A 17,453-nucleotide genomic window follows, 5' to 3' on the forward strand; every position below is an offset into this window, starting at 1 on the left:
AAAGGGAGGAGCAAGGGAGTCAAAGGCAACATTGGGCAGAGGTGAAACCCAAATGAGACCGGGTCTGTGGAACATTCTGGTGGCCACAGGAGGCTCAGGGCCAAGCATATGCTGAAGACAATGAACAAAGGCAGAAGGAAGAGCAGAGCTGGTCACTGCAGTGCCTGCCTGTCCCTAGGCAGGACAACCATCAGCTGGTGGGGCTGAGCCAGCCTGGGAAGGAAACAAGAGATGAAGGGACCTTTCATTCACCCCCGACATTCCCCTCCATGTGCTGGTCCTGCCGTTCTGCAGATATTGTGGGTCCCGGTGGGTGAGAGGGGCCTGGTGTCTGGTGGGGTGTACAGGAGCCACATGCTGGCCACGGACCAGTCTGTGCTGGCTGCAAGGACGGGGTGGGGGCAGGCTCTGCGTAAAGTGCAGGCAGCCATGTGTGGGTCTGGAGCACGTCCCTGTGCCCAGGCACCCCCAGCTCTGCAGGCGAGATGCACGCTTGGCCTCCCTGCTCTTCCCATGGGGTTCCCCCCCCCCCCACTGTCCCACTGTCTTGCCTGGACGTGTAGGAGTCCCTGGCAGGCCTCCCTGCCTCCTCTTCGGCTTCTACAACCCTTTCAATGCCTGAACGGGATGCCACTCGCCGACAAAACCATGGCTGCCTGCTGCTGTGAGATCCATCCTGACCCTACCCCTCCCTCTCTGGTCTTGTCCGCCTGGGCACGCCGCAGCCCGCGTGGCCTGGCCACTCACTCTCCTCTGCCCCGATGCCCTTCCCTGGGTCTGTGATGCTGTTCCCTCTGTCTGAGAAATGGGGAATGACTGGTCACTTAGGTCCCATGAGGTGGGATGGCCTGGTCACTTAGGTCCTGTGTGCTGGCTGGTGGTGGACCTTCCAAATCTGCCCTGGGGTTTTGGGTCCCCGCGTGTATACCTCTTGCGAGTCATGTATGTGGCTACGGGAGGTGAGCGCGATGTCTGGCCCCCCTGTCACAGTCATCGCCTGACGGGTCACAAGATGCTGTGGGGGAGCCGGGCCCAGTGAGGACACAGGAGGCGGACTTTGACTTTCCATGATCTCAATTTGGATTTTGTGTTTTCAAATTTGGAGTCAGCTAAAGCACATTTTTGTTTGTTTACATAAAGTACGTATTAGAAGGGAAATAAAAATTCCTTGCAATGCTGATTCAAAATCTCTTTCTTTACGTACCAAAACTAGTTACTGAGTTCTACTGTGTGCCCGGCTGGGGGGGGGGATTGTGGTGAGAGCAGGATGGGAGGGGCATGTCTTCTCTGGGGAGGGCCTGTCTGGGGTGGAGCTGGATACACCAGGGAGTAAGTGTGCTGGGGCTGAGCTGTGCCCCGCCCTGTCCCCGCAGAGGGAAGGGTCGTGCAAAGGCCCTGAGGTGGCTGCTGGGAGAAGGCTGGACCCAGGGAGGGTGGTGGAGGGAGAGGTCAGAGTGGGCAGCATGCAGAGGGATTGCAGTGCAGATCTGAAGCTATTGTGAGGTTCTTGTTTGTCTTGTTTCATTACTTTTTAAAAATTATCAAACTTGTCAAGCATAAGTAGAGAGAATTATGTGATGAACACAGGGTGCCCATCGGGCGGCCAGCCTGTACTCACGGAAAGAACCGAGTTCAGGCCCCTCCTCACCCAAGTGGGGACCCAAGGGTCCTGGGAGCTGCAGGTTCAACGATTTTCCCCCAATGCGTTACCATGGAAATGTTCACACATACAGCAAAGCTCAAAGAATTTTGCAGCCAACACCCATGTGCCCTCCCCTGAGAGTCTACTTGCTTATACATCTGGCTACCTATGCAGAGAAGAAATATATTTTATTTTAAAGGTTGCAATTTTATTTTTATGGTTGGTTTTTTTACCTTTTTTTGTTTTGGAGTGGAGCCAGAGTCTCACTCTGTCACCTTGGCTAGAGTACAGCAGTATCATCGTAACTCATTGCAGCTTCAAACTCCTGGGCTCAAATGATCCTCCTTTCTCAGCCTCCCGAGTAGCTGGGACTATAGGCCATGCCACCATGCCTGGCTGTTTTCTATTTTTTGTAGACATGGGGTCTCGCTCTTGCTCAGGCTGGTCTCAAACTCCTGACCTTACGGGATCTTCCCGCCTCGGCCTCCCAGAGTACTAGGATTATAGGCGTGAGCCACTGTGTCCAGCCTGTAGTTGCTTTTTATGTACAGCAATGGACAGCAATTTTTCATTCATGGCTATAATGTTTGTATTTATATTCCTTCTAGATGAAAGAAAGAAAAATAGGAACAGAAAAGAAATGTAAACTGTAACTAAATAAAGAATATTTAAAAATAGGAAGTAAAAGAAAAATATTGCGTATAAATAAAAAGTAAAAAGACTAAGTAAAAATGGTATGGGTGGTCATTTCCTGACACCCCAATCCCACATGTGACCGTGGCCCAGTCTGAAGATGTGCTGGGATTCTAATTACGGCCCCTGCATTGCAGCTGAGGCATTCCTGGGCTTGCTATCTCAGCCTTGCATCTCTGCGAGTTTCCTGTGCTTGTCGCTAGATTTCACCCTGTCCTGCTGTAGCTAAGCAGGCCTTGTGGCCTCTGCTTGTGACAGGGCCTGGGAGCGCACGGGGTGACACTAACCTGTCGGACTGATGGGAGCATGTGAAATGGCCAGTCTGAGGGTGTAGTTGTTGTGCTCTGCCTCAGACTTTGGGAATCTTTACAGGACTTTTAATATATCCATCGTACAGACAAGGAAACTGAGGCTCGGGGAACTTGAGCTTGTCCGGGGTTGTCCACACAGTGAGGGGTAGAAACAGGATCATGCTGGATCCAGAGCGCCGGGGTCAGCCACACCTGCACTGCCTTCGAGAGGGTCTTGCCAGGGCCGAAATGCCGTGTTCAGTCTGGGGGTGCTGTCATGTCCCAAGAGACCCCCGGGGTAGGCCTGGGGCCAGAGCCTCGTAGGAGGCGGGGGCTGTCTGGAGCCTCCTATCAGTTTGACTGTCCCTCTGGGTGGGCAGGGGGACTCCATCTTTCCCTCTGCCTCCTCTAGTTTTGTCACCTGCCCAGTGAGGTGTTCACAGTCTCAGGAATGTAACCCACCACAGGAGTGTTCCTGCATTTCCCCACAATCATTTATAATAATACCCGGGCCTCCAGGATGGCACTCCCCTCTGTGTCACCATGCATGCTGTCCCCCAGCTCATCTACCAGGTGGTGGCACCGTACTCTCCGGCCCGGAGGCCACACTGTGCGGCCTTGACCAGGGCCCACCCCACCCTGGGGTCTGTGCAAGCCCCTGCCCAGGGTGCCAGTTGCCTGAGGAGCAGCGGTGGCTGCACAGTGGGGACCTGGGGGAGGGGAAGGGCAGGGGCCTCAGGAAGGGGCACTAATGATTCACCTCTGGCGGATGCCCCCAGCTGGGCCAAGAGGTCCGTAAGGCGACAGCTGGCCTGGTGCAGGGCCTTGTCCTGCAGGGCCCGTGCTTCCAGGTGGCACGTGTGGAGAAAAGGCTGCAAGAATAGCGGCCCGGGTCCCTGGCATGGCTGTGAGTTTAGGTACGTTTGAATCATTGTCATCTTGGCATGAACTCACAGAACTTCCCGTAAGAACCTTCCGAAATGCATTTTTTAAAAGCTTTTCTTTTTAATTGTGGTAAAATACACATAACACAAAATGTAACACCTTGACAATTTATGAGTGCACAGCTCAGTGGCGTTAAGAACATTCACATTGTTGTGCCACCATCGTCACCATCCATCTCCAGAACCTTTTATCTTCCAGACTGAAACTCTGTCCCCATTAAACAATAACTCCCCGTTCCCCGCCCCCCAAGCCCCTGGCAGCCACCATTCAACTTTCTGCCTCTGTGACCGTGACAACTCTGGGTCCCTTGGATGAGTGGAGTCACACGGTATTTGTCCTTCTGTATCTGGCTTATTTCATTTAGGGTCGTGTCCTCAAGCTGCATCCCCGTTGTGCCATGTGTCAGCTTTCCTTCCTTTTTAAGGCTGGACGGTATTCCGTTGTATGGACAGACCACATTTTCTTTATCTTCCATCTGCGGGCGAATGCCTGGGCTGCTCCGCCCTTTGGCTGCTGTGACTAAGGCTGCCGTGAGCGGGGTGTGCAGCGTCTCTTCCACACGCTGCTCCCAGTTCCCTTGGGAGGAACAGTGCACTCGCGCTGGAAACCGGTGCTGGCGCGAATGGAGCTGGTCTGGAAGCTGCCGCATATCTAGGAGAGTCAGAACCCAGGCCCCGCCTCTAGCCTGCCCCGGAGCCTTGGTGCGAGAGCTACGGGTCATTTTTACTTCTTTTTGGTTTTTCTATAATTTCTAAGTTTTCTAAAGAGGACTCATACAGTTTTAAACGGTAACTTTCAAAGGTGATCTGAACCAATGGAGAGGTGCTGTTTTGATGCATCTCCTCTTCCTCCTGCACAGTCCCCATGCCCTGTCCTCTCCAAGGGCCACTGACCCCCACCCCAATTCAGAAGCACGTGGCACCCCACTGTGTTCTCTGCAGAGAGGATGAAGACCCCCAGGCATGCCCATAGCATCCTGAGCATTTCCCGGGCTGAGCCCCCAAGGAGATGACTGTGCACTCCCAGGCATCTCTGGGTCATGAGTGGCTTTAGTGAAACCAGCCACCAGTCATTCCACCTGGGCATGGCCAGGGCGCCTTGGGCCTTGCTCCCTGCTGATATGTCCTCTGTGGTATTGGGACCTAAAGGCACCCAAGTTAAGCCAAGGAGAAGCTGTACGAGGACCAGTGGTGGCCTGTGCCCTGCAACTGCTGGTGTGCACAGCACAGTTTATTGTGCTGCGTGGTGGCACTTTCACCGTTTGGATTCTCTATTGCAGCATACGCAACCCCCCAATGTAGCAGTATGAAGCAATAGCCACCCCTATGGTCATCATGCGTCATGACTCTGGGGTTGACTGGGCTCAGCGGGGTGGCTCTCACAAGGGTCCTCCTGAGGCTCTCGCACACAGGCCTGGGACGCACCTGTGTGACCTCCGTGTGCCTGGGGCTTCCTCACAGCATGGCTGGCTTCCAAGGGTGAGAGTCCCAGAGCGGTCCTTCTACCTGACCTTGCCTTGAAGGCCACTCAGCCTCATGTCCACTGCTCTGTCTGGCTGCAGCGAGTCTCTAACCTGGTCCACGTGTCAGAGTTTGCCTCTGGATTGGAGGGGCGTCGAACATGTGGGTAGTTTTCAAATCACCACAGATGTGTGTGCTGCTCCCTTCACACCTACTTATGGAGTCCCCACTGTGCGCCAGGGCCACCAGGCCATTCCAGTGACAGCCTCGTGGGGCCTCCAGGGTGCTGAGGGCCAGGCAGCAAGGTGGATGGGTGCTGTGGTGGATTTTAGTGGGGTGACTCCCACCCTGCCCCTGGGGGGAGACATCTTGTGGCAGGAGGATCTGGGCAGTGGGCAGACCCGTAGCCCTCTGTGGTACCGTCCCTGTCGGTCCTGTGGGGCCACTGAGCCGTGAGGGCCTCCAGGGCAGGGTCTGCAGCATTTGCCCCCCCCATCCTCTGATTGCTGAGATGGAGCCACACAAACGGTCCAGGGCACCCTGGATTCTGGGGCGTGCTTCATTTCTTGGTACTGTGAGTCCCTCGTGCTGGGTGGTGTCCAGGACGCGTGCTCTGGCTGAGTCTGAAGTGGGCGCAGCTCTCCTGGGTCAGCAGGCACCGACCTCACTCAGCTCAGGTAGCCTGGGGCTTCCTAAAGGCAAGGCTAGGGGTGGCCAGGTAGGGAGAACTGCCCGTACCTCCCTGAGCACCTGCGTGGTGACATGTATGCAGTCCTGAGTATATCAGAGTAACCCAAGCCCAGAGGTTCCAGCGTGGCTAGGGTCAGCCTCTCTGAGCCTTAGCGTCCCTGTGTGGAGGGTGGAAATGTCCCCCACCTTGGGTGGGTGTGAGTGAGAGAATGTGTGAAAGTGCTCAGCATGACCCTGCACATGGGGGTGTGGGAAGTGTGTGCATATGTGTCCGTGTGTATGCACGTGTGTGCACACATGTATGTATGTGGTCATGTGCATTTGTATATGCGTGTGCACATGTGCCTTGAACTCCAGGTAATGGCCTTGCTGGCCCAGGAGGGCTGCTTCAGGTGAAGCCTTTGGTTGGAGAAGGGCTCTGTCCAGGGGCCTGCTCGTCCTCCACCTGCCCGTCTGTCCATCTCGCTCTGTTTTGTTGCTGAACCAAACTGGGGTCCGCTCACCGGGCACGGGGAAGCCAGACACTGACGCTGAGAGCCGCAGTGGGAGCAAGAGGCTTCATCGCAGGGCCAAGCAGTGGGCACGGCAGCTAATACTGGAACCTGGACGTGCTGGTGGCTTATAAGCAGGGCGTTTAAAGGCAGGGCACATTTCAGGCAGGAAAATCGTAGACCCGTATGTGGAGGTTATACATTGGCCTGACATCCTGGTGGCCATGATGGAGTCAGAGATTCTCAGATTAGTGGACAGGAATGTTAAGGTGGTTGGTCCTGACAGGTACCTCGGGGGGACATTGAGAATGAAGAAAGGTTGTCAGAGTCCAGCTCCTCAGTCCCCCTTATCTGCATTTTCCTTCTGGTGGAGGTTCCTGAGAAAGGACTCAAGGATGCGTTAAGATCTTTCAGTTTCCACAAGGAACTGCACACCTTGTGACTCTGGCGTCCCTGGAGGGCCCGTCTCATCAGGCTGCCCTTCGCTTCTCAAGGTGCCCAGAACTTCCTCTGAAGGGACTCAAGAAGGACTCAAGGTTTTCCTTCATTGCCAAGCTGTCCCCCGAACCCCAGGACCCTGAGAGGGGTCTCTGCCCCATATCATTTTATTTTTCATTACTTCTTTTATTTTAGAGCCGCACATACTCTTTGTAAAAAGTCTTTGCAACAGAACAGAAGGGAGTGAAGTGACAATTACAGGGTCCTCAACCAAGCCCCGCAGCCCCCTTTCCGCCCTCCCATTCCCCTCCCCAGAACCCCCTAAAGACTTCACTTTAATTTGATTACCTCTGTAAAGATCCTGTCTCCAAACAAGGTCCCATTCTGAGGTCCTGGGAGTTAGGACTTGAGTGTGTGACTAGGGGAGGGACCAGCACAGACACAATTCAATCAGCAGCACAGGTATTTGAAAAGCAAATTTGCAAGTGCAAAGCTGGAGGTGAGCGTCCTGCAGAAGCGCTTGCATGGGAAGCCAGTGGCGCTTCAGGGCCCCCCCCGGGAGCACTGCACGCCCCCTTCTCTGGACTGGGATGTCCAGGCGGCCAGCCCAGGCTGGTGGCGGCCACACGTCCCATTGCCCCCGGCCTATGACTCACCCTCCCTTCTGGATTGAGGAAAGCAATGCTGGAGAATGTTCACGACTCACCAAGTCTCGGCTACTCAAAGGTGATGAGGGTGGGGTTTTTCCTAAGCAAGCCTGTAACAGTCACCTGCGTGTACTGACAGTGCGCAGTTTGTAAGCTTTGACACACGTGTGTGCCTGGGAAACAGCCAAGGTAATGAGCACACACGTCTTCCCCAGAAGCTCCTTATGCCCCTTTGTACCTGTAAGGGTGGAGAGCTTAGTAGGTGCTGAGAGCAGTTCAGAAAGACTTCTCACCTAGAGATTAAGACATGTAAAAGTAACAAAAAGTTTATTTTACCCTTCTTAGAGGGGAGAGAGAGACAGAGAGAGAGAGAGAGAGACAGAAGAGAGAGAGAAAGGGGGAAGAGGGCAGAGAGACGAGTGGCATCCCAAAGAAAGAGAAGGGAGATGCCAGCGGCGAGGCCAAGTGGCTCGCTGATTTTAAGGCAGACAAAGAAAACAACTGTGATGCTGTCAGTTGATAATAAAAGCAGCAGCAAGTAGATAAGGAGAACTGCAAGGATGTCAAAGTCCAAGACTTGGTTCCTACCTTCCTTGGAGACGGGATTATCACAGGAGATGTGACTCTGTCCTGGAGATAGATATGGTTGAGGCTGCAGCTTGTTCTGCTGTTTGCTCAGATTTCTGTAAAAGCAGATTCTCAAAAAAAAAAAAAAAAAAGAATTTTGAAAGAGAGAGATTTATATCTCTTTTTCATTCATTCAGCTCTTTCTAGAAGTTGTGCAAAACAGAACTCCTGCCGGGTACCTGTTAGTGAGAGAGCTCACAGGATTGATCTTTAACGGTTACTGGGGAAATTGTGGGATTCCATATTTTCCTATTATTTCTGCAAGGCTGCCTCTTTCAGGACCCCTCCCCCACCCACACCCCTCCTTCTGGGCACCCACTGATCTGCTTCCTGTCACCACAGGAAGTGTGGTGACAGGTTTGCATTTCCTAAATGGAAAAACACAGTGGGTCTTCTTCTTTGTCTGGTTCCCTTTACTTGGCATAATTATTGCTAGAGTCACTGATGTTATAGTCCCTTTTTAGTAGTGTTCTGGAAAGGCTTGTGTAGAATTAGTACCACTTCTTCCTAACTATTTGGTAGAATTCACCAGTGAAGATCTAGCCTGGAGATTTCCATGTGTAAACATTTTAACTACAGATATTTCTTGTGCTTGGTGTTCATTGAAATTTTTAGATATGTGGATTTGTAGTTTACATCAGATCTGGAAAAACAATTTGGAAACTTTGGCCATTATTTCCTCAAACATTTTTCCTGCCTACTCCTTTTTGGGACTCCGTTTACACATGGTTATGCTGCTGAGGTCTTCCCACATTTCACTCATGCTCTGTTCTCCTCCCCACCATTTCATTTTGGATAGTTTCTCTTGCTGTCTCTTCAAATTCATTAATTTTTCTTCTACAATTTCTAATCTGCTATTAATTTTTTTTCAGTGGATCTTTGATCTTACACTTTGTTGTTTTCATCCCTGGAAGTTTGATGTTAGTCTTTTTATGTTTTCTACATCTCTACTTAACTTTTGAACATCATAGAATACAGGTATAATAGCTATTCTAATGACCCTTTCTGCAACCTCTGCATCAGTTACAGGTCAGTGTCAATTGACTGAGTTTTTCATCCTTATTACAAGTTTATAGTCCCTTTGTATGCCTGGTGATTTTTGATTATATGCCAGACATTGTGAATTTTCCATTGCTGGGGGCTGAATGTTTTGATATTCCTGTAAGTATTTTTGAGCTGTGTTCATGGATGCAGTTTTGTAAATAATATGGGCTTCCTGTTAAGATTTGTTAGGTGGGACCAGGGAGATGGTCACTATAGGGCTAATTATCCACCACTACTGAGGCAAGACCCTGCTGAGTCCTCAACCTAATGTCCCTGGACCTTGGGGCTTTGTAGGCTGGCTGGTGGGAACAGGCATAGCCCTGCCCTGTGTGAGCTCCCTCTGGTCCATTCAGGTGGTTCTTTTTCTAGCCTTGTGCAGTTTCCTCCCACACATGTGCTGGACAGTCCTTGAGGGACCCCCTGCCGATCCCAGGGTTGTCTGTCTGTGTGCAGCTGTCTCTTCTCCAGGGCTGCATCCTGTGACCTCTGGCCACCTTGGTTTCCTGGGACCCCCAGTTCTGTCTTCTCAATTCAGAAGGCCCACTGGGCTCCCCTTCCCTGACCCATGGGCCAGAAGTGGTTTCTAGGCAGCGAGCTGGGGCAGCAGGAGGGCTGACCTCGTTTGTCCCATCTCTCAGGGATCGTGGTGCTTTGCTGCCTGGTGTAGTGTCTTGCAGACTATTGTTTGGTTGTGTGGTCTGTTTTTCTGTTGTTTCCAGGTAAGAGTCAATCTGGTTTCTGTTATTCCATTCTGACCAGAAGCACAGTTTCTGGAAGGGCGGGGGAGGGGGGGGACGGGGGGGGGGGGGCTGCCAGGCAGCCGCCTGTGAACACAGCAAGGCTGAGCACAGCTCACATTCCACCTGGTGTGTTCTTTATGCTGTGTCGTGTCTGACTTCTGGAAACTTGAATTTATCTCTCATGCTATGAGAAGAATGCAGCAAAACATGTATTTTCTGTTCAGAAATCTTACAATAGCTCCCCATTAAACTCATTAAGAATGTGGCAGTAGCCAATGACAAATACCCACCTGAGTGATTTTGGAGTCACTTAAAGGTCATCTCAAAAGTGGTTTTGCCACCCATCGAGCACCCAGGAGCCTGTACCTGATGGGGGGCTCCCCCAGGGAGCCTGCGGCTTCCACAGCCACAGGGGACCCCGCTGGAGCCGGAGCCGGAGCCTCTCTCTGCCCGCAGGCACATCTGCCTGCCCAGGGCAGCAGGGCGCAGGCTCCGGGTCGGCTTTTTCACTGTGCGCATGCCAGTGCGTGGAGCCTGTTTCTTCACCGATGGCTCTCCATTCTGCCCAGCAAGCGAGCAAGGCAGCAAGTGCGGGAGCTGCCAGCAGAAGAATATCTGAGTGTGAGTGAGCCGGCGTGTCAGTGTGAGTGTGCAAGAGAGCTATTGTGCGCATGTGACCAGGTGAGGGTCTAGGGTGTGGGCTGTGGGGTGCAGTGCTGCCTGCAGGCTCGCCTCACGCTAGACGGTGCCTATGCATTCAGGTGACCCTTCCCCCTGGCCACAGAGTACTGCGTGGCCAGGAACAAGCTCAGTCCTGTCCCCAGACTGACTTTCAAGCTGAGCTGAAATGCTGCCCATTCCAGTGTGTGGCCACTGGGGCTGGCCCTGCCCTTCTCAGGGCCATGTGTGTCGCCTGGTGGCCAAGGACATGGCTGTGCAAATGCCTGGGTCCTCTGGGCTGGGCAGTGGCGTGGAGCTGCCCTCCTCCAGCCCCTCCCTTTAGAATTGGTGCCTCCGGCTGCTCTAAAGGCCAATTGGAGAAAGTGGTTTTCATTCTTCTCTAACGTTTTTTTCAGCTCCACTTCAAACCTGCTGGGCAAGAAAGACTTCCAAGGAATCCCTCCAGCCCTGTGTGGGCCTCTGCAGGCCAACCCCAGCCCCCAGAAGGGAACCAGGGGCTCGCCGGCCACTCTCAGCATCCTCGACAGACGGACAGCGTCAGGTAGGGAGACGGGTGACTGCCACTTGAGGCCCGTGCTCCTCTGCAGCTGCATTTGGGATTCAAGAGAACGATCTCAGGGAATGTCGCCCTCCTTCTGGTCCAGTCTCACCTTGGGTCCTCTTTAGAGGAGCCCAGTGAATCCCTTGTGCACCTACAATTGGCACTTGAACTTGTCTTCCCCTTGAGGGTTCCAGGAGAGGCATGTGGGCAAACATGAGGTGGCCCCAGTGCTCGGGAGGGACGAGGAGTTCCAGGACAAAGATCTTGGTGGGCGTCCTTGGGCGAGACCTGCCTCCTGCCCCACCTGGGGAGATGATGGGACAGCCAGGGCCGGGGCCTCTGGAGCTGTCTTCCCACTTGTCCGACAGGCAGTATGATGTGCACAGGAGGCGGTGGCGAGAGGGCCACTGGCCCATCTCCTGGGAGCGTCTTAGGGTGCAGCAGCACCGTGGATATGAAGGTGCTCTACAAACAGCTGCGGTGCTCCTGTTGATTACTGTCACTGTTTCGTACATGTATTTTGAATTTTTGAACAGTAGACGGCTTCATGCTACAGCATTACTTTTTTCCATATAGAAGAAACGTAATTTTAACATAAAACATTTGCCATTTGCCATTCCCCAAAAGCCTGTCTGGACAGCCTGACCAGGGTGTTCACATTTCACACGCAGACCCCAGCTGCCTCCGCTGGGCTGATTTTCTCCTGGGGGGGGTGCTGCCTGGGGGCTGCATTTTGGGGGGCGCTGCCTGGGGGCTGCATTTTGGGGGGCGCTGCCTGGGGGCTGCATTTTGGGGGGCTGCAGCTTGAGGGGACCGGTCCATGCCTGGCCGGCATTGATCCAGGCTCGTTTCTGCCCCACAGGGAGTCCTGGTCCAACTCCGACGGAGCCTGTGAGCTTGGCTTTGAGGATGGAGTCAGACGAGACACCCTCGCCTCTTCCAGGACCCATCACCGCCCTGGGGACGCCGGACACTGGGCCTGACAGCACCTCCCTGGGGAAACTCCGAGGGCTCCCCATCGGGCCCCGGGCCCATTGCAGGGACCCTCGTAGCCCGGCTGCAGCAGGGGTTGGCTCCCTAGACACCGGCTCTGCGGGGGAGCTGAGCAGTGGCACGAAGATCCCTAACCGGGACAGCGGAATCGACAGCCCCTCCTCCAGCGTGGCCGGGGAGAACTTCTCCTGCGAGGAGGCTGGCGAGGCCGGCTCAGGCCCCGGAGTGCTGGGGCTGCACCCTGAGATAGCCCTGCACAGCCAGGTCCCACAGGGCACCCCCCAGGAGGAGGCCAACCCTGAAAACTCTCCCCTGAGGGCTGACAAGGATGCCAGCCTGGCCCAGGTAGGCCTCCCCTTCTCTGTCCCAGGCAGAGGCTGCAGGGCTGTCCTTGGGGGTGGGGAGTTGAGGTTTGCTGTGGGCATCACCCCACACCTTGTTCTCAGGAATGAGGTGCACAGGCTGGGGCCATGCAAGGGGAGGCTCCAGGGATGGGGTCTCTGGGAAAAACCCATGATAAGGACTCATGCACCCCAGGCTAGGCCCACCTGACGCCTTGGGAAATGACCTCCATCCTGAGCCTCGGTTTCCATGTCTGTGTGGTGGGCACATCCCCTACCCCAGGAAGGCATGATGGCCCATCTTACTGGTGGTACTGCCCACAGCCACCCTTCACAGAGTGCTCACTCCAAATCTTGCAGAAGTTCTAGGAGGAAGTCAGCATGAATGGGGAAAATGGCTCTTCCAAATGGGGAAACTGAGGCACAGAGAGTATGGTCCCTGCCCAGGGTCACCCACAGTGTGTGGCACAGTTCTGGTGCTTTGTGGTCCTTGGGATGTGGGCAGGACCTGGGAGGCCCACACCATGGCGTGGAGGCCAGAGCAGAGCATTCCCGATAGCAGGTGCCTGTGGCCTGGTGGGTCTGCCTGGAGAGAAAGTTTGTGTGCATTCTCTTTAGCTTTTACTGGGCTCCGGGATAAAGGGGGAGATGGGAATGCAGTAGATTTCCCCAGGATTAGAGAAACCACGTGTGCATGGGGGCACAATATGGGTAAACTGCCGAATGACCAGGTCCCAAGAGTATTTGACGGGTCAAACCTGCTGGCTCCTGGGTGATGACATTATTGGCTGAGGTGGTAGGCATCAGAAGGTAGGCTGGGCAGGTGAGGGCAGCCCCATGCCTGGGCCACTGTGAGCCAGTTTCAAGGAGAGAAGGCTGGGCCATGTTTTATATATTATTATTACTCGGATATAGTAAGGCCAACAGATCAGGAGATGACTGCTGTTGAAAAGACATTTGCTACTCATGGTTCCCAAGAGGACGGGGGACACCATGTCATGGGAGGCCACACAGGAAGGACTGCAGTCGGTCATGAGGCAGAGAGAGCGAGGGGAAAACATGGACCTGAGCCTTTGTTGTGGTTTCCATGGGAACGAACAGGTGCGGCAGGGCCAACAGGCTTAGGATTGGCTAGTTTGAATCATTTCAGTGGCTCTGGGCACGAGCTGTCCCTAGTTGTTTGGTACCTGCCCTGGAGTGACAAGGGCAGGTAGACAGGGGCCCAGAGTGTGAGAGCCCCACAGAGGAGCTGGGCGGAGTGGGCTTTGGGTTGGATGCTTTGCATTTGGAAGGCGTGAGCACAGGTGAGTCCTTGATTGTCTCTGGAAATTGGCCAGTCCTGGGAGCGGCAGGCCCTCCAGCATCAGCAAGGCCCAGGTGTCAGAGCGTCAGAGCACAGAAAATAAAAGACCTTGTTAATAGTGACCACACCCTCCGAGGCTCTTGAGTTGTGCTCCAACCAGGACTGAGCTGGCTGCCTCAGCCTCCGGGCGCTGGGGACGGTGCCGACCCCTAGGCCTGGCGATCCAGGTCCTGGGTGTGCCTGGAGTCAGAGGCTTGGCTGGGGGAGGCCCAAGTCTTTGTGTCTGTAATAGGGGGACTCTGATGCGTCCGTCACTGACGGGAGTACGTTAGTCTTCTCTTTCTTGGGGTGTCTGGGCAGAACACTGCCCACCACATGCTGGCCTGTCCTTGGTGCAAGGCACTGGGCCAGGAGCCTTGGGACCCTGTGCCTCATCTCCCTCCATCCCAAGATAGAATAAGGGGTCCTGACATGGGGGGCAGTGACGCAGGTGCACACACACATCAGATTGGCGAGCTGGGCTCCGCATGTGAGGAATTAGCTAGAAGAAAGCTGAAAAATTATAAAGGAAAGGCATTAAGGAAAGATTAAGGACATATTTCAGCAGCACATTTCTTGGGCCCCAAACGGTCCAGCCCTCAGGGGCCACATGGTGTTTCCTGGGTTAGACACGGAGCTGCCACTCACACGAGGACGTGGGGCCCTGGGGCTGAGGCCACATGGGGGATGGGGGGCTAGGCCAGTGCCCCTGGACCAGTGGGAGTTTGGGCCCCTTCCCAGAGAGGCGCTCTCTCCTAGGTAGTGTCTCCACCTACCCTGCCATGGCCTTTATGTTTATAAAGGGGGTGTCTTTCACAGTCAAGTAAAATAATTAAGGCTCATTTAGACAAAGACGTTTAGTTCCTTGAATTTCTATCCTTGGTACATGGTGGGATGAGGTGTGGGGAGCGTTGAGGACACTGCTAGTTTGTGTGCCCTTTCAAGGTTGTGCATGGGAGGCCTGGGAGCAGGGTCTCTTTTACAAATAGAGAAATTGAGGCACAGAGGGACTGAACTATGTGGCCCGGATCAAGGTATTTCAGGCTGAACCCGTCACCTTCTCCCTGGTTCCCCCCAGGCCCGCTCCTGTGAACTTGCACTCTGGGCACCCCGCTCTGCTCTCCAGAGCTCGGCGTCTCCCAGCTGTGTGGCGGGACCCCTCAGCCCTCATGACTGCCCTGCCTCTGCACCCACAGCCCTCCTGGCAGCACGCCCACCCCACGCTGCCATCAAAGACCTTCGCTCTCCTCCAGTCCTGGACACTGCGGCCCCACCCGGAGGTCCCAGCCCTGTCCTGCCCCCAGCCCCAGGCGGGCCCCCTCCACCTGGGCGGCCTCACCCCTTCTTTGCTGGGGACCTGCGTCTGTGCCTGCGGGAACAGCCGCCCGGGAGAGGCCGCCCGTGGGTGCTGCCCCGTCTCGCTGCCCCCGGCTCCCTGCTGGGGAAGCCCGGCCTCTCCCCACAGCTGAGCAGTCAGGGCTCAGCACCGAATCCGCCGTGAGCGAATGAGCAAGCCGACCCCAGAGTGTCCAATAAGCTGAAAGCGCAGATCGAAAAAATGACAAAACCATTTGTCCACAAATAGGTTTGAGGAGGGGTCATTTATCGGAGCTGCAGGAGAATCTGGCATGAAAACTATTGGTGGGGGCGGACGACACTGACCCCTGGCCAGGGAAGATGTGGCTCTGTGCGGTGGCAGAGCCAGCTCCAGGACACAGGCTTGGGCTGGCTGAGACTGAGGAGGCAGCTCAGCAAACACGTGCAAGGGGCCAGAGACAGGCGGCAGAGGCCAAGCCAGAAAGGAACAGCACCCAGAAAGGAACGGCACCCCAGAAGTTAGCAAGGCCCCCTTGCCAGCTCACCGTTCTTTCCCGTTCCTTTCCCTTTCTCCAAGCTTTAGCTTGAACGTGCGAGTCTGCTAAAAACACTAACACAGGAGGCTGTGCGGGGAGGCCGAGGCCCCCCAGCAGATCGTCATCCAACCTCACATCTGTGCTTTCAAGAAGGTGCCGCCGTTAGCCCCGTCCTAGAGATGGGGAAGCCGAGGCACGGGGCCACCGTGTTCCCAAGTCACTATGCAGGACTGTCGGGATCTGACTCTGTGTCCCCAGGCCCAACTGAGTTTTGTGGGTTCCTTTTGTATCGTGTGACTTTGCTGAATTGGTTCATTAGTCCTAACAATTTTTTAATAGAATCTTTAGAATTTTCTACATATAAAATCATGTCATCTGTGAACAGAGTTAATTTTACTTCTACCTTTCCGACTTGGATGCCTTTGTTTTTTCTTCTTGCCTGAATGCTCTGTCTAGGACTTCCAGCACTACACGGAGAGGGGGTGGTGACTTCTTCCTGTGGCTTCGATTGCAGTGTCCCCTCTTTCATTTCTGATTTTAGTTATTTGAGTGGTCACTCTCTTTCCCTAGTTAATCTAGCTAAAGTTTTGTCGATTTTCTTGATCTTTTCAAAAAACCAACTCTTAAGGGTTTTTTCCTTACCTTGTTTCTAACCTTAAAGGAAAAGCTTTCAGTCTTTCGCCATTTAATATGATGTTAGCTATGGGCTTGTCATAAGGCCTTTATTACGTTGAGGTAGTTTTATTCTATTCCTAGTTTGTGGAGTGTTTTTATTGTGAAAGGGTGTTGAAGCTTGTCAAATGCTTTTTCTGCATCAGTTGAGATGATCATGTGGTTTTTGTCCTTCGTTCTGTTAATGTGATATATTATTAATATATTAAGTGAGTTTTGTATGTTGAACCATGGTTATATTCCAGCAATAAACTTGGTTGTGGTGTATAATCTCTTTAATATGCTGTCGAATTTGATTTTCTAGTAATTTGTTGAGGACTTATGCATCAATATTCATCAAGGATATTGGCCTGTAGTGTTGTTTTGTTTTTTGTTTTTTTTCTTTTTGGTTTTGTTTTTCTTGTAGTGTCTATATGGCTTTGCTATCAGGATAATTAATGCTGGCCTCATTGAATGAGCTTGGAAGCGTTCCCTATTCTTCGATTTTTTTGGGAGAATTTCAAGATAATTGGTGTTAATTCTTTAATGTTTGGCAGAATTCATCAGTGAAGTCATCTGGTTCCAGACTTTTCTTTGTTGGAAGGTTTGTGATTACTAATCCAATCTCACTCATTATTGATGTTTTTCAGATTTTTTATTTCTTCATGATTCAGTCTTCATAGGTTGTTTCTAGAAATTTTTTTCCATTTCTTCTAGGTTATTTGATGTGTTGGCATAGAATCGCTCATAGTATTCTCTTATAATCTTTTTATTCCTGTGGCATCAATTGCAATGTCCCCTCTTTCATTTCTGATATTTCAGTGGTTGCTCTCTTTTCCCTAGTTAATCTAGCTAAAGTTTTGTCGATTTTGTTGATCTTTTAAAAAAAACCAACTGTTAGGGGTTTTTTTCCTATTGTTTTTCTAGTTTCTTTTATTTATCTCTGTTCTGATCTTTATTATTTCCTTCCTTCTTCTAGCTTTGGGTTTAGTTTGTTCTTTTTTGAGTTTCTTGATGTGTAGAGTTAGGTTGTTGATTCAAGCTCTTTTTTCTTTTTTTAATGTACATATTTATACAATCAGTCAAAATAGCAACCAGTTGTCATTTACAGTTACTCATATATTTACCCATTCAGTAGTCTTCATTCCCTCCTGAATTTCCTTGTTTTCAAATGAGATCATTTTACTTTTGCCAGTAGAACTCCCTTTAGCTTTTCAGTGTAGGCCTCCTGGCAATGAATTGTGTCAGTTTTGCTTCTTTTGTTTACTTTTTGCTTCTTTTATAGCTATAAACTTCCCTCCTAGCACTTCTTCCACTGCATCCTGTAAGTATGTTGTGATTTCA

General features: G+C 52.6%; 1 protein-coding gene across 5 annotated transcripts in view; it reads left to right on the top strand.

Moving 5' to 3' along the window:
* FGD3 (FYVE, RhoGEF and PH domain containing 3) overlaps positions 1 to 17,453 on the top strand; it is a 63,379-nt gene that overhangs the window by 14,712 nt on the left and 31,214 nt on the right. For all 5 annotated transcript variants that reach the window (XM_076008505.1, XM_076008502.1, XM_076008504.1 and 2 more), the window contains exons 2-3: positions 10,784 to 10,929; positions 11,792 to 12,267. In XM_076008505.1, coding sequence (XP_075864620.1) covers positions 10,784 to 10,929; positions 11,792 to 12,267 — 622 coding nt within the window. The remainder of the gene's footprint in view (positions 1 to 10,783; positions 10,930 to 11,791; positions 12,268 to 17,453) is intronic.

This window comes from Microcebus murinus, chromosome 12 (assembly GCF_040939455.1).
Source record: "Microcebus murinus isolate Inina chromosome 12, M.murinus_Inina_mat1.0, whole genome shotgun sequence".
NCBI lineage: Eukaryota > Metazoa > Chordata > Mammalia > Primates > Cheirogaleidae > Microcebus > Microcebus murinus.